Raw genomic sequence first — 16,039 nt, 5'->3', positions numbered from 1 at the left:
ATGTACATAAATTGTGAGAGTTTCATTTGTGTGTTGTAATAGAGAAGCTGAAATTGAAGTGATTATCGTTTACATGTCTCCTTGATTGGTATTTGGTGGAGAACAAAGGTTGGATTGTGTTTGCAGCTTTAAGGTGATCAAAACGTTACGGATATGGCAAATGTAGTTTCATAGTACAAATCTTTTACATTTCCAAAAATTGCAAAATTCAAGTTTAAGTTAAACTCACATTTCAAAATTACAAAATTACGAAGCTACCCTTTTAATAATTTCACGCTTTTCTTCTTTCACGTCTCCACGTTTCACTTTCTCCAAAAGTTTAAGTTTCACGTCATCTTCCCTAACGATTCACCAAACTTAAGACAAAATTAGTCTTAGGATTTCATTCCTTCCATCACATCGGTCAGAAAGCATCGAGATTAGCAAATAATGAAAAGTGAAGTGCAACATGAGCAGCCAAAAGGAAAATTGAAACCCACACCAAAAGCTATTGATTGGGAATTGACCAAAAAGAATAAATATTCCAATAAGGCATAAGAGTCATATGTTGCAATTGAACCAACGAGTTATGGTTTGCATCTTTCACAACAATAATTATGATACCTTGATAAACTATTCTTTTGGAATAGTTATTTGCACTTTTGTAATTTGTCTTCATATGTGATATACCTTATCTTAAATCATATACATCTTTTGTATGTGATATATCTTATCTTGAATCATATATATATTTTGGTATCTGATATACCTTATCTTGTTTTGATATCTTTACATTTGAAGTATCTTATATCAAGTGTATCAATTAAAAACAAAAAAAGAATCATTAAAAAAATGAAGTAGAGAATAAAATATTTCCAAATAAAATTTTTAAAACATCATTGATAATTGCTAAATTTTGAAACAAGTATATTGTTCAAATAACACATCATTGATAATTGCTAAATTTTCAAAACAATTAAACTGTTCAAATAGGTTCAAGTGTACAAGTTCTAATATTATTACCGACTCTCTTACAATGACTACATTTTAGTTAAGCTCTTTGAAACTCCACCAATAGAAGGAATCCTTCTTTTCCGAGGCCTTCTTGCTGGACGTCTAAATATTGGAGGCAATACATTGTCATTCACCTCCACAACACTCCCATCGATATGGTTACTAATCGAAGAAACTAAACCACCACAAGTTGCAGACAATAAACTAGCGTAATAATACTGTGAAACGAATGCACAAGGAAAATATGATTATCAAACTCTTTTACCAATTTTGGAGACCAATTAGAGAAATACGTACATAAATATAAAAAAGAATGATTAGTCTTTAAAAATGGGAGAAGAAATATATATATATATATATATATATATATATATATATATATAATTGACGAAACAAATTGTTTTCCCGTAAGAGAAAGAATGAGGAGAGTAGGAGAAGAAGACGAGCAGAAGATGATAAAAAGAGAAGTAAAGGAAGAGGAGAAACCTAAAAGAAAGAAACATAAAAGAGAAGAGAGGAACGATGGAGAAGATGATAAAAAGAGAAGTAGGCAAAGAGGAGAAACGGTGAAGAACGGTGGAGAAAAGGAGAAGCAAATGAAGAGAAGATGAGAAAAAGAAGAGGAGAAAGCTAAAAGAAATGAACTGATGAGGAAGAGAATAACGGTGGAAATTCAGAGAATGCTAAGTGAGCAATTTTGAAATAATGAAAAGTTTAAAATATAAAATATGAACCGAAATTAAAAATTGCTATATTTGCAAAATAAAAAATGCTTGTGCTATTATTGTTAAATTATACTCTCATTTTGCCCCAATACAAGTTCGAGGATTGTGCTTTGGTGATCATGATTGGTCAACTTAGTGATCACTGCTGTCAATCTCTAATCACCATTTTTCAATGACCACCCCCATCAGTTGTTTCCAACAACATTTTTCATGGAATATTGTTGAGAAAATGGAAGTTTGGATCACCAACTTTATTGCATTTAAAAAAAAAATTGTTAGATAACAAATAAGGGCTACAAAGAGAATGATTAATCTTTAAAAAGAGAGAAGAAATATATATATATATATATATAATAGAAAAAATCAAACTCACAACTTGAAATTCGGATAGGCACAACCATTTACACCAAAACTAAAATTTAGTTAAAATGAAGCTAAATTTAATATATATTGTAATATGACACTTCAAAATTAATATTAAAATATAAAAATTGACGAGGTAAAAGAGATCCATGTCTCCTACCCTCTTAACAAAAGGATGTACTGACTTAATAATTTTCCAAAACCACTTTTAGAATTTGAGTGACATATAATGTTACTATCGTTCTCAACGATTTTAAATAAATATATTATAATAATAATTTAATTGAATCAATTCTTTTAAAACAAACAATTACTTTTCTTAAACTTTTTATGTTTAATTAGATTAAACCAAATTAAATGAAATCCAAATTTTAGAATTTTTTTATAAAATAAAATTTAAATTAATTATCTATATCATAAAAATTCAAATAATAAGCTTAACTAATATAATCAACTTACACTTAACTTGTACAAGTGTTTTTGGGTTTTTGATTATTATTTTTTCAGGTTTTTCTCATACCTATATGTGACATTTGGTTTCATTTATAAACAATTGCTTGGCTTTAATTATTAGAATTGATTGTTTTTGCATAATATCTTTTTTAAGTTTCTAAATTATGTATTTTTCATATATATATTCGTCTTTTAGTGGTTATTTCTATTATATATTTTGTTTTCTATTTTTTAAAAAATCTCATTTTCTAAATGTTAAAACAACTGTTTTGTAGTTACAATTGTGATATAATTAATACATACTAATTATATACTTTTGTTTTATGTAATATTTTATTATCAAAGTTTGAAAAGTGACATATATATTTGATATTGAAGGTTATAAGTTAATCTTGAATTAATTCTTAAAATTTGAAATTGAGAAAAGGATAAAAAGATAGCTCTACTCTGCTGATCAAATATTAAAATTCATATTTCCAATTATATGTAATTTGAGATAGATGATGAGAAACGAATTTGATCGATGATGCACGACACATCCAAATTTCACAATCATAAATAATGAGAATTTCAACATTGGTAAATGCTTTTAGTGATATCAATATTTGACTGGATGAAAAATTGATGGAGGAAAAAAAGATGCAAAGTAAGGATAGATAATGTCCCAATAATATGTTGTCTATCTATTATTTTTTATACTAAGGCCAACACTCTCCAACGGTCACTTCTTTTCATATTGTTTCTCGTTATTAGATAAAAGTAACAAAGATAAAATAAGAACTTGTAAAATGACTATGGTTAGTCAATATCAAGTCGTCAAAATAGGATAATAGTTATCTAGATTAATTTCTCAAACCTCACCAACTAAAAAACCTCGTCCTTTTAATATTGTAACTCTATTGAGTGAGAAAATGAAAATACAATTTTGTTTCCTAACTATGCACTAGAAAACCCAATTTAAACATATGATAATTTAGTTGTTCTTATATATACATATATATAACTAATTTAGATTAAGTAAAGAAATAGACATGTGAATATTTGAAATGAAAATCTAGTTTAAAATATTTTTACCATGGACAATATTTATTTACATATAAATACATAAAAAAGCAATATATATAATATAATACATATAGAGGTAATGGGGGAATAATATTCATTTGTGAGTCAGTCCATTGGGCTCCATCACAAGCCCAATAATTCAATATTTGAATATATGGGTGTGTGATATTGTTCTTCAACATTTAAGCTCAAATGGAGATTTGTCAATTTCAGCTAAATCAACACAATGTTTATTCATATTGTATTTTCCATCATATTGAATTTAAAACTAAAACCAAAATTAATGACTTTCTTTAGACAAAGATTATTGCATATCTAATTAAACACTTCCTAACTTTTCTTCGTTGATACAACAACACTCATTCACTCGTTTTTTTAGGGTGATGTAGGAGTGTATCGACATCAAATAAGCATACAAAGAGGGTTTAAAATACATATCTACTCACAAAAATTGAATGCTTAAACTTTCCTTTAAACATTTCAAAAATACCATTCAAAGTGGTCAAGACTTTAAACAAAAATTGAGATACAAAATAATATATATGCAATAACGTAACAATATAACCTATAATGGAAATTTACATCAGAACCACTTTGTTTGCGTACATCATCACCATACATAGCTATAGGACATCAATACTTTCAAAACCAATTGAAACTAAATAAAATTAGAAAACCACACACTAAATATATTAATTTACACATAATAATTATATATGGTTTGATAAATAATTCAAATGAGAAAACATTCTTGTGGTTTTTAAAGGGATATATTTGGGAAATAAGAAGAATTCATGGGGATAAATTTGGAAGTGCAGTGGGGTTACTGTTATGGGCATGGGCATGGGCATGATAAATTATAGCATTTGGATGAGGATCAAAGTTGGTCAAAAAATGCTCTTTTTGTTGCTTATTATTATTGTACTCCACCATTGAAGAAGGATCATCAGCTTCTATTAATAGCTCTTTAAGCATTTCAGGAAGTGCTTCTTCTTTCATTATCTTTTTCCAATATTCTCCTTCTTCTTTCCTGCTTCTGCCATGGGTTAGATCTCCAAGCTGTAATTAAACCCCATCATTCAAAAACATGTAAGCAACTCCATCAAATTCTGTTGTCTTTGCCGATCCGTTTGATTACTATTTAGTGACTTTAAAAATCAGTTGCATGTGAGGATTATTGTTTAGACTATTTAGTTTTTATAATTTAAGCTTATAAAATTACTCCCTCCATTTTTTTTTTTTTTGTTCTTTCGTTGTAAAAACGTTTTAAAAAAACTAAATCAAGTTTTGAAATCGTAAAAAGTATTTAACTTCTCATTTATATATAAAATAAGGTATTAAACAAATTTCTTTACTTTTAGATTTCTAAGAAAATCATCAATAAAAGAAAAGAAAAAACTAACACCCAAATTTGTTTTTAAAAACTAGCCTGTTTAATGACAAATTCCTCCATTGAAGAATACAAAATTCTATTTGCTTAAAAAAAGGGAAAAAAAAAAAAAAACAAAGAACTTCATAACTCTGTTTTAGACAAATTATATATCAGAGAAAATTAGGAAATTTCTTTTTCTGTTTTGTAAGAAAAAAAAGACTATAGGTGAGATGAGAGGGACAGAAACATATATATGCCTTAAGGTATTAACACAATAAAACTAAACTAAACCCAAACTATATCATAAGAATATATATTATGATCCAGTGGTTTTATGATAATCATGCTATGAATATTCACAAATCTAACTCAATTTCAATTATCCTTAATTAAAAAATAAAATAACAAATTAGAACAAAAGCATATAATAAATATATATCTGAAAGGAGATTAATTAAGGAAAAAGGAAGAAGAATTAGAGCTTACCAAGAGAAGAGAAAGAAGAAAGAAGAAAGCAATAGAAAGCTTCATATCTATGGTTTCTCTCACAACACAGCTAAAGAGAGAAGAAGCCAAAGCAATTAATATATAATTTTTTGTTCATACAATTGGTTTTAACCATGGTTTGGTTTTCCAATTTATAGACAAAATTTGTTTGGGAGTCAAAACATTAAATTATTTATTTATTGGAACTATACTTATCATAAATATTTTATATTTATATATATTAAAAAAGGAAGTATTCTCAATAATTTAATTTTCTAGGGTTTTGGGAAGGGGACAAAGGCAGTCTTTTCTTTTTAAAAAGAAAAAAAAAAATGATACAAGCAGTGGTGGGCTTGTGTGAGGCAGAGGATCTTTGGTGTATAAAAGTCTCTCTAGCTGCATTTTCTCAACTTTATAGGTCAACCAAAAAAAAATTTCCTTTTAAAAAATATTCAACGGATAGGATGTTTTTAGAAGATCGGACTATCAACTTTTAAAAAATATTATTTATTTATTTAACTAGGTTCGAATTTGTTTCGAATTCGTCTATTATTTATTTATTTTTTTATATGAGTTAGATAAACAAAATTTTTTGAGGTACTTGTCCATTAAGTAACCTCACAAGTTAAATAAATCTAAACCTAACTTTTCTATCTACTAGAATCAAGTCTCCGTTTGTTTTTTCTTCTCTAAACCATAAGTATTCATACTTTAGCTTTTTGCATGTTTACCAATATTGAACTAAACTCACTTTAGCTTTTTATACGTACTTTTGAAAGGTGTTAGTAGTGAAATTAATTAGGACATAAAGTCTATTTTGAAAATTCGAACATTAAATCTATATGCAAGGATTCAAATATTAGAGTCAATATAGTTATGTCCTAGAAGAAGTCTTATTCCTTGTTTTCTTCCACTTCTTAGACGTATCCATTTTTGTCTTTTTTCATAGTCTAGCACCTTACTTCTAGTCGAACTAAATTGGATCCTACCCATCTTCTTTAGGACCTGAAGTAATGCTAATTTGGTTAAAGAATACAAAAAGAACGATACATATCTAGAGAGATTGCACCAATAAGATTAGAGAGTTTTTATATATATGAAAAAATCATAAATAACTTATCATTTAATTTGTATACCATTTAGGTTTTAAAGAGAGTTGACAATGTATTAATTCTAAGAGCTAGATAATAGATTTACAGAAAGAAAACACATTCTAGCGGTATATATATGTGTACGAATATATCTCTAAAAATATTTAAATGTAATTTGTCAAAGCTTACTAGGGGTTGCCTCCAAGTTGGATGGGTGTCATGGGAGAGAGAGAGAGAGCAAATGTGTTTTGTTTATTCTCAAACACATGGAGTTGGAAAGTGAGTCAGTTTTGCTGCTGCTTTGCCTTTAATTTGTGCATTGAACTGTTGTCCACTGAATTAGCTCATGATGGGATAAAAAGCAGAAGGACCCAAAAGATAGGGGGAAAAAGAGCAATTAAGTTTGGTTTTTGGTTTGACTTGGGAAAACAAAGAATTCTTCTACACAAAACTCCAAATTATATTAAACCAAATGAAAAACATATCGTTTTAAACTTTGAAGAAAAGCTGGCAGAGGGGTGAGAGAGAGAGAGTGTGTTTTGTTGATGTCAAAATTGGACCGAGAAAATTGGTATGATTTTTTTTTAATCTTAAGTTAGAAAGTCCGAAAATTTGTTTAATTGGTATGAAGTAATTAGTAGCAGAGAGAGGACGATCCATTTCTCTTTAACCTTATATCTTAAATGTCTATATTTTTGTTTTCAAATGTTTGTAGGGTTACCACAAAGATAAGAAAAAACTTGATATGGTGGGTTGCTTTTGACAAAAGACGAGACCGATCGAGGTGATCTAATTTTGGACCAAGTCAGTATATAGTCATCACTAAGCGCATGTGAGGTTATATATCTTGTTTCGGCTACTTGATATGACATGCTCGACCTCAACCAATGGAGGTCGTTAACCAGGCCAATTTGGCTTTGGGTCGAGTTGTCCCTTTTTCCTAGACCCATTTTCATTCTTTATATATGCACGTTACCTCGTCAGCCATCCATTGTCATCTTCTCAGCCATATAGCCTTTTCTTCTTTGATATATCGATTTTACCCTCTATTCCAAAATCAATTATTTTTTACTTTCATTTTGGTTCTTTGGTTTTTGTGAGTGGTGGCAGTGATTCAACAAAGTCCAATTTGTGGATATAAATATATTAGCAAAGCAAAACCATTTAAACGTACTTGCTATTTGATTTGACACCTAATTAATTAGCACCTTAATTGGCTATCAAAACTATGACTTTTGGTCTCTCTTTAATTTACCCTTTTTTTGCATCCTTCTTTTCTTTCACAAGTCAATAGTTACCTGTGAAAAAGAAGCAATGTATCATAAACCCATAGACTTTTTGACCTTCTTCCTTAAAGAAAAAAATAAAAAAGGATGATAGTTTTTTTTTAAAAAAAGAATATTTCTTGATGCCTTGGAGCATATCCCCTATATATGGAGAATTTGCTTAAGTTCAAACTTTAATCAAAGTGATTTTTACAAGCAGATCCCTAGCTTACTACATTCAACCATAAATCATCCACAGTCTAGGTGTTAATATCTATTATTTAATTTAAAATAATTAATAAATAAAAAGAAGTTTAAAAAAAAAAATTGGCAAATTATTTACATTTTATAGAACAAAACAGAGAAAAAATTTATTACACTAAATTTTGTAGGATTTTGATGTGATATTATTTCTCTTTTTTTAGGATTGTTGAGATTTTTATGTCATTGGATAGTCATATATAGTATCTTTTCATTCATTTCTTTTGAAAATGACATCTTACACAATTTCTATTTTTCTTATCCACACACTGTTTATAATTTTGACCCTATTGATGGATGACGTTGAATTTAGTAAAATCTTTGAACGTTAGGTTCTTCCTAACCTTTCTAACCCTCCTGAAGGATGCTAGCTATTGGTCTCTTCCTCTCTATAGTTCCTTCAAGTTAAATTGCAATATATGGTTATATTTTATTGGTGAGTGGGATCAGAGTCATTGCTCATGACCCAAATAAGGTGATTCACATTTGCTCTAGGGAAAAGTTTTTCTATGACTTGGTCGTTGTATTTGTTAACACCATTGACATGTTTGAAGGTCTTTCTAGAGCTTTTGAAGCTTAAATTTATTTTATTTTGGATAGAAATTTGCTCACAAATTGTTTGGAATACTCTTTGGCTGAGAAAACTAAACACATGAAGCCAAGATTCAAGTTTTTATTGATTACATTCGTAAGCTTTATAATATTGTGTTATCTCAAGAGTCCATCCTACTAGACTTAAATATTTTGCAATGGTTGGCTAGAAGATCACTCCCTCTATGAGGGATTTTGCTGCTATTTCAGATTATTTTCTTCTTAAGTTGTTCCTTTTTCCCTTACATCTCACTAAAAAAATATTAAAAAAATGTTAAGACTGAGAATTAACTTAATTTGAATAACTTATTATATTTATCAATTATATATTAACAAGATAGAATCCATTATACTATAGTACACAAAAATAAGCATAAGTTCAACAAACATTATAATATTTTGTATATATTATTGACTTTAATTTGATGTTAAAAGTTTAATTTTTCACTCACGTATTATTGTTAAAGAAACAATATTTGAAACGTCATATTAATCCTACGCAAGACCTAATCGACTTATTAAAAGGATCGAGCTAAACATTCCCCAAAATAACACCTTAATTATAATGATATATTAGAGTAAGTAAAATGTATATGCTTCTTCAAAGGGCCAATTTTGTTGTAAAGCCAATTTTGATGTTAAGTTTGAGAGAAGGCAAACGTACGTGCAACACATTGTGTAAAGAAAGTAAACTCCCAAAAAGGGAATCCCAAAATTTTCTATGAATGAAATTATGAACTGTTTTATTTGACTAAATAATTTTGGGTCAACTTTATTTCCTCCACTTGAAGAAACTCTTCATATGGGTCTTTTGGCAGTTAGCAAAAATTTTCTTCTCCTTTATTAATCATATTTAACAACCAATTTGACTTCTTATACATTATTAATTTAAATTTGATTATATAATATTGGGTGTTGATATTGTGAAGTCAAACTTGTGATATTTCATATTTTCCTTTGGTGCAAAGATGGTATTTTAACTAGTGACCTATATGTTAATTATGTGGAAAATATTTACTTGTTAGAGATATATTCCGATTAGCTAATTTTACAATATTAATTTATAAAAAATTAAATTTCAAACTTCAAATTTCTTATGTTGCGTTTGGTGGGTTGACATGGGTGTGGAAGGTCTAAAAATACAAGGAGATATTCTTCCAAAAATAATAATAATAATAATAATAATAATAATAATAATAACAACAAGAGAGGAAGAAGAAGAGAGACACTAAATCTGTGGAAGGGAATAACAAGGAATTTCTCAATTATTTGCTGATAAATGATTTAGGACTTTGATGACAGCAATTTTGCTTTTAAAAATCAAGTGCAAGAAAGTTTCCCAACATTTGTTTCTTTTCTTTTTATCTTAGTTTTTCATTTTCTCCAGAAATTGTTTTTATGTCTAAGCCTTTTTTTTTTTTTTTTCTAAAAGCAATAAATATATATATAATGTAGCAATTAGTAGGTAGAGTTCTATCAAATGGAGAGTTAATCGGTTAGATGATGGAAAGAGTATATCTTTGTTCGAGGGGAGAAAATTAAAGAGTATTTCTATCCACCCTTGCTTTCAACCTTGAAAATATAAAATCTTTCTTAGGGAGTGGAGAAAAGAGATTCTCAAAGTTGTACTTTGATCGACCGAAGAATTGTTAGATGTAGACAGAATTTCACACTAACAAAAGACATGTTTCTTTTTATAGCACACATTCCTAGAGAAACATCCAAAAACATGTCAGAGTTAAAACTCTCTATGTCGACAGACAAACGTCATTGAAAGATTAATCAGGCAAACCCCATTGGGAAACGATCCCAACAGGTGGTACACCCCGTCGGGAGGTATTACCAACTCCATACGAGTCATGTCATATACACCGTTGAATGAATATACTAACTCCAGACGGTGTATCTTGTAGGGTCGATAGTTATCCCCTACCATCGGGAGTTAGTTTCAACTTATGATTTTAAATCAATCTCTTGACAACAACCTACTCGTCGAGAGATATAGGGTAACTCTCGACGTCCTTGTCGAAAGATAGCTCTTTATATTTTGAAATCACATTGATTAGAGAACAAAGATTCTTCATTGCATATAAGTGAAGACAAACATTTTCATCTAACATGAAAGTTTTTTAGATTGATGGTTTTCAAAAGTACAATCATAAGAGCTTATTGTCGCATCTCTAACACATGACATTATACCTAAAGTAGGCACTATTACATAGTTTGACCTAGTGGTAAATAAGAGGCATAACTTTGACAAATGGTTAAGAGGTCATCAATTCAATATAGCTATAGTCTATAATAGTCATGTGAGATGATTAATTGAGATACATGCACATTAAGGTAGCCAAACACTCCCATATAATAATTAAAAACAGTAGAGGCAATGTTGTATAAAGTTTCTTTTTTGTTTCTTATCAATATATATATGTGGATAGTTTTTTCTTACTCTTCTGAATAAACAATGTAACAAACAAAGTCATAAGCTATAATGTGCACCATCTTTTATAGGATTGACTGCACCACTCAAATTAGTATATTTTGAATTTAGTTGCCAAAAAGTACAATGTGTTTGTGGGTTAGGGTTTGTATATATAGATCAGGATGAATATAATGAATATTGTGTTATTTTTCTGCAAAGCTAATGGAAAGAAAAACACTTTTTTTTAAATAGTGGGGAGCAAATTAATTAGGGAAAAAGCCAAATAGTTTAAAGTGATTATGAATTCTTTGGGTGCCATTTTAATGGGTATCAAAAGTCAACCAAAAGAAATTATTCAACACACACACACACATATATATCATATATAATATATATGCAACAACCAACCACACTCATCTAAACTTTTTTTAATATATATTTTTATAATAAATGACTAAAGTGTTGCAAATTTAAATTTGACCTTTAACTCTAGCTTGTTGGTTTTATGTGTGGTAAGCATGCACCCACATCTCATATGATTTTATGAATCACACAAACTCAAAAAAGAAAACCCTTTAAAAAGTACAACTGTACTTGATTAGTGGATTCTAAACAAACTTGGACTCAAACATGATAATGACATAATTAATAACTATTTTTTAAAGTTAGTAATTAACCACAAAAGAAAACAAACAAACAAATAAATAAATAAACAATTAAATGTTCCTTTTTAAAAAAACCAAAACAAAAATATTCTTAATTTTGAAAATTTTGGGTATCAAACAAATTAAAAATGATACTTTAAAATGTCAAACTAAGTGAGGCCAAATTATGTCTCTCCTCTCATCAAAATTATATGAGATTTTTGAAAATCGAGTCCAGGAAAATTAGGACATTAAATTTATTATGATTTGTTAAAATGGGAACGAGTGTTAATTGATCTACATTATTCTTCTCTCTTATAAATTTAGTTGTACATTTAAAAGTTGTTATAATTAGTTTTTGTTTGTTTGTCCTAACAAAGAAATAAACTTTTTGTGAGTAACTATTTTTTATGGTGAAAATGTTCCTTTCAATTTGAGTCGTATAAGCTATGGCAAGTGATTATATTATATGAAGTTATAGGTAAACTAATTATATTCATTAGTATACATCAAATTATATATAAAATAGAGTGTACTTTACTAAATTAAGGGAATATATTTTCACTTACATCATGGTGTTGTAATACTTAATTGAAAAATATCAAATACATAATAAAAATGAAACTAAGACTTTTAAAAGTGGAACTTAAAAGGCAACCCATTGTATTGAGCACACAACTATCCCTTTAGTAAAAAAATTAGTTGAAAACTCAGTTTCTTCACTTTAATTATATATGTTATAATTATGATATTAAATTCCTTTAATTTACATAATAAAATAAACAACTAAGGTAAATATCATATAAATAATAAGCACCTTGTTTTGTTTATAAAATTATAACGTTTTTATTTATTAATTTGAGTTTTTTTAATTTTAAATTTTTAAAATTTTTTAATGTCTATCATATTGACATGTTTAATTTATTTTCAATTAAATTGATGTTTTTTTTTTTCCACTTTTTTAGTTTCACATTTATCGAAGAAATTTTTAAACTTCCTAATCAAATTTTAAAAACAAAAAAGAGTTTTTGAAAATTATTATTTTTAAGTGAAATATTGAAATATTGAATTTTTTTAATGTTTTAGTTGATAATAAAATTACTTTCTTAGTGTTATAAAAATAAATAAAACAAAAAGAGTTAATCCCAAAAGTGTTTCATGGCAAGAAGTAGATCTACGAGAGTTCCTAACTGATAGGGAAAAAAGACAATTAAGTCATAATCTAATTAGAACGACTCAAAAGGTGAGGTTGAGGCCAATTTCCTCCTTTGAACCATGTTGATTTGCTTCGACCAAGGTCAACTAGGTCTTTACAATCCTTCATGACCTCCTTAACTGAGGGTGAGCCTAGTAATTCCATCCGAGTGGTTGATCCATATCAACTGTCTGATTTGAAACATCCTTCGTGGTTCAAATCTTTTCAAGTTTCTAGTTTCGAGAAAAAAAGTAGATTCCAAATCTGAAAAGAACAAGGAAGACTCGTTAACTCCATTGTAAATAGAGTATGTCAACCCTGTAAATTAAAGGTAAGTTCAACTTTTCTCTAAAAACAATTTGCCCCCACTTTGTGCAAAAATACTAACTTAAGCATCATAGTATTTGCAATAACAAGCATCACACCGAAGTGTTATCTTTTCTTTGTTTTGTCGATAACCTCTTCTCCAAACTACAAATTTACGGTTGGCAACACGTAAGAGTCAAGTGAGTTTGCTTGATCAGAATTTACCATAACATAGACCTCTCCAAGTCTAGATTTTAAATTTTGGTTTGGTTTTATTTACGTGTTATAGTTTTCAAATCAAATTAAATAAGAAAATAATGCATATTGTGTTATCGCAGAAAGATGATTAATAAAAAGATGTTTCACCTAAGTCGTCCATTAATAAATGGACTTATGACAAATGTTTTGCACATGGAGCTATATTGTAGACTTAATGTATGTAGGTATGCATTAAGCAAAGCCTACACCCACCTTAAAAGAAGCCATGTGAACCTTTAATCATTTTCTTTGACGATGAGTGCTTTTTGGAGGGTGAAAATCTTTAATAAATACAAATACTTTTAACCCACACTAATTTTTGTCTACCTTAACTTTTACATTTTAAATTTATTCTTGTCCTTGAAATTTGAGTTTTTATTTTATTTTGATTTATGAGTTTTAACAAATCTTTATTTTAGTTTCTTAAATTTTATTAAGTGTTTACTACTTTAGTCCTTTAGCTATTTGAACTTTTGCTTTTAAGATTCTTGAATTTCTAGTCATTTTGTATCAATATTAGTTTAATCATTCACTATTTTGGTGTCTTGGTTATTGCATTCTACTTCACCTCCATCTTGTCCAACACAAGCTAAACACAATTTCATCTATATAGATTTTATGTGCTTTAATTTGTTCTCTTATGTTTGGGATTTTTATAGGATTGATTATGATACCTCTTTTATTTTATTTTTTCTCTTCCCCCACATCCCTTCTTATTATTGGGCAACATTTTTATTTCTCTCGAGGCTTGAGGTTGAGTCCTTTTATTTCGGCAAGAAAGATCTTATTTCTTTTGACGTTTGCAACTTTGAATACCTGATGTTTTATGGAGAAAAAAAAATCAAAGTAATTGGTGATGTTAAAAAAAAAAATCAAAGCAATTTATGTAAGTGTGTGGAGGTGAAATAATGTTTCCTGCATCTTCAAAATCAAGAATGATTTTTGTATGATGGTCTTCCCTGGGGAGATGATGGAGCAAGAATGCAAGAGCTTGCATTGAGAGGATGGAACATAGTGTTCCTTACACCATCAAAATCAACCAACGGAGGTAGGCCTCAAGGAAGGTAAAGAAGTTGAAACCATGGAGAAGCAAGAATGAAGTTAGTATTAAATATTTTGTGGCTTGTATAATAATCATCCAACTAGGTTGACAAGAAGTTAGACACTTAAGGTGTTTGGAGTTATAATAAGAAGTGAGTTATTATAGTCTTAGATTATTATAGTTTGAATAAAATAGTTTATGTTTGAGGTGCAGATTATTTTAGATTAAGTTATAATAGTATGTATTTGGTGTATAAACTATTTTAATTTGATAGGGAAATAGTAAACACTATAGTAAAAGAACAAAAAAAATGATGAATGTCAAACAGTAAAACCGATAGCAAATTCAGAGTTTTAAGATAGTGTTCACCGTACCTACTTGAAAACTTTTAAATATTATTTATTGTAGCAAAAGATGGTTATTATAGTCCTGGAGAATCTTTGTCCCAAATGATCCTTTAAAATTTTAGCATAAAGTTGACCAACCTATTTGGCACATCCTCAATCTAAAAACTAGTCATCTAAAAATATATGTCACCTCATATTTCTTTGAAATAATTAACAAAATTTGAATAGTAGGGACAAAATAAATATGTTTTAGTTAAAAGCAAGCTTAGCTAACTGGTAATTACTATAACCTTCCATTCTAGAGGATTAATGTGAACATAGAGACTAAAACAAATATTTTTTTTTAAGTTTTAATACCGAGATTCAAAGATCAAAACTGATTAAAATATGATTTAGTTCAATCTTTCTCACTTCATAGATATACTAAATAAACTTCTAAATTGTTATAAGTTAATCAAGTTAGACTATTTGTTAGGATTATATTTGAAATTAAACTTTGCATTCAATTCTTACCGGTACCCATGCATACACTCCTTCAAATGTTAGATTAATAGAATAGAGGATCAATATTGATGTGTTAATAATTTTCAAAGAAAAATTTATTTGAAATTGAATATAATGAAAAATATAAATTGATTCGTTTATGAGCGTTCAGAGTTTAAATTAATATAACGATTAGTTAGTTCAAAGTTCATATTGATACCACTAACATCTTCCTAAATTTTAACTAGTAGAAAAAGTTACGAGTCCAAAAATTGAGTAAATTGCTACAATCATCTCATAGTAGAGTGGACCAACGAAAGGGGCATGTGTTGGCGGTTGAGAATGTGCACCATAGTCCCTATCCAAACTATTCTCTCGTAAGTAGAGATAGATCGAATAAAATCCAATGTATAGATTTTGAGTATGGTAATATGTGAACAATTTAAGTTAATAAAGGTATGTTTGGTAGAGAATTCAGATTTTGTTTTATAAATTTGGTTCCTATAATTTTAAAATGATAAAATTTAGTCTTTATGATTTGATAAAATCATAGAAAATAGTCCCTTTACTATTTATGAAAGTTTTTCAAATCATAAGAACTACCTATGAGATTTTATCAAACTATAAAAATTAAACTCTTACTTTCTCTTAACCCCAAGGACCAAATATGCAATTTA

General features: G+C 28.4%; 1 protein-coding gene and 1 long non-coding RNA gene across 2 annotated transcripts; one reads left to right on the top strand and one right to left on the bottom strand.

Moving 5' to 3' along the window:
• Nucleotides 1-4,050: 4,050 nt before the first annotated feature.
• LOC101213460 lies at nt 4,051-5,608 on the bottom strand. Its single transcript, XM_004148804.3, has 2 exons — nt 5,458-5,608; nt 4,051-4,658 (listed from the first exon to the last, which is right to left on the bottom strand). The coding sequence occupies exons 1-2, from the start codon at nt 5,500-5,502 to the stop codon at nt 4,392-4,394; spliced, it is 312 nt and encodes a 103-aa protein (XP_004148852.1). The 5' UTR covers nt 5,503-5,608; the 3' UTR covers nt 4,051-4,391.
• LOC116402051 lies at nt 4,576-7,625 on the top strand. Its single transcript, XR_004214403.1, has 2 exons — nt 4,576-4,688; nt 7,264-7,625. It is a non-coding gene; the product is annotated as an uncharacterized LOC116402051 (long non-coding RNA).
• The last annotated feature ends 8,414 nt before the right edge of the window (nt 7,626-16,039 follow it).

This window comes from Cucumis sativus, chromosome 2 (assembly GCF_000004075.3).
Source record: "Cucumis sativus cultivar 9930 chromosome 2, Cucumber_9930_V3, whole genome shotgun sequence".
Lineage (NCBI taxonomy): Eukaryota > Viridiplantae > Streptophyta > Magnoliopsida > Cucurbitales > Cucurbitaceae > Cucumis > Cucumis sativus.
This window is presented reverse-complemented; position numbering and strand designations above follow the sequence as displayed.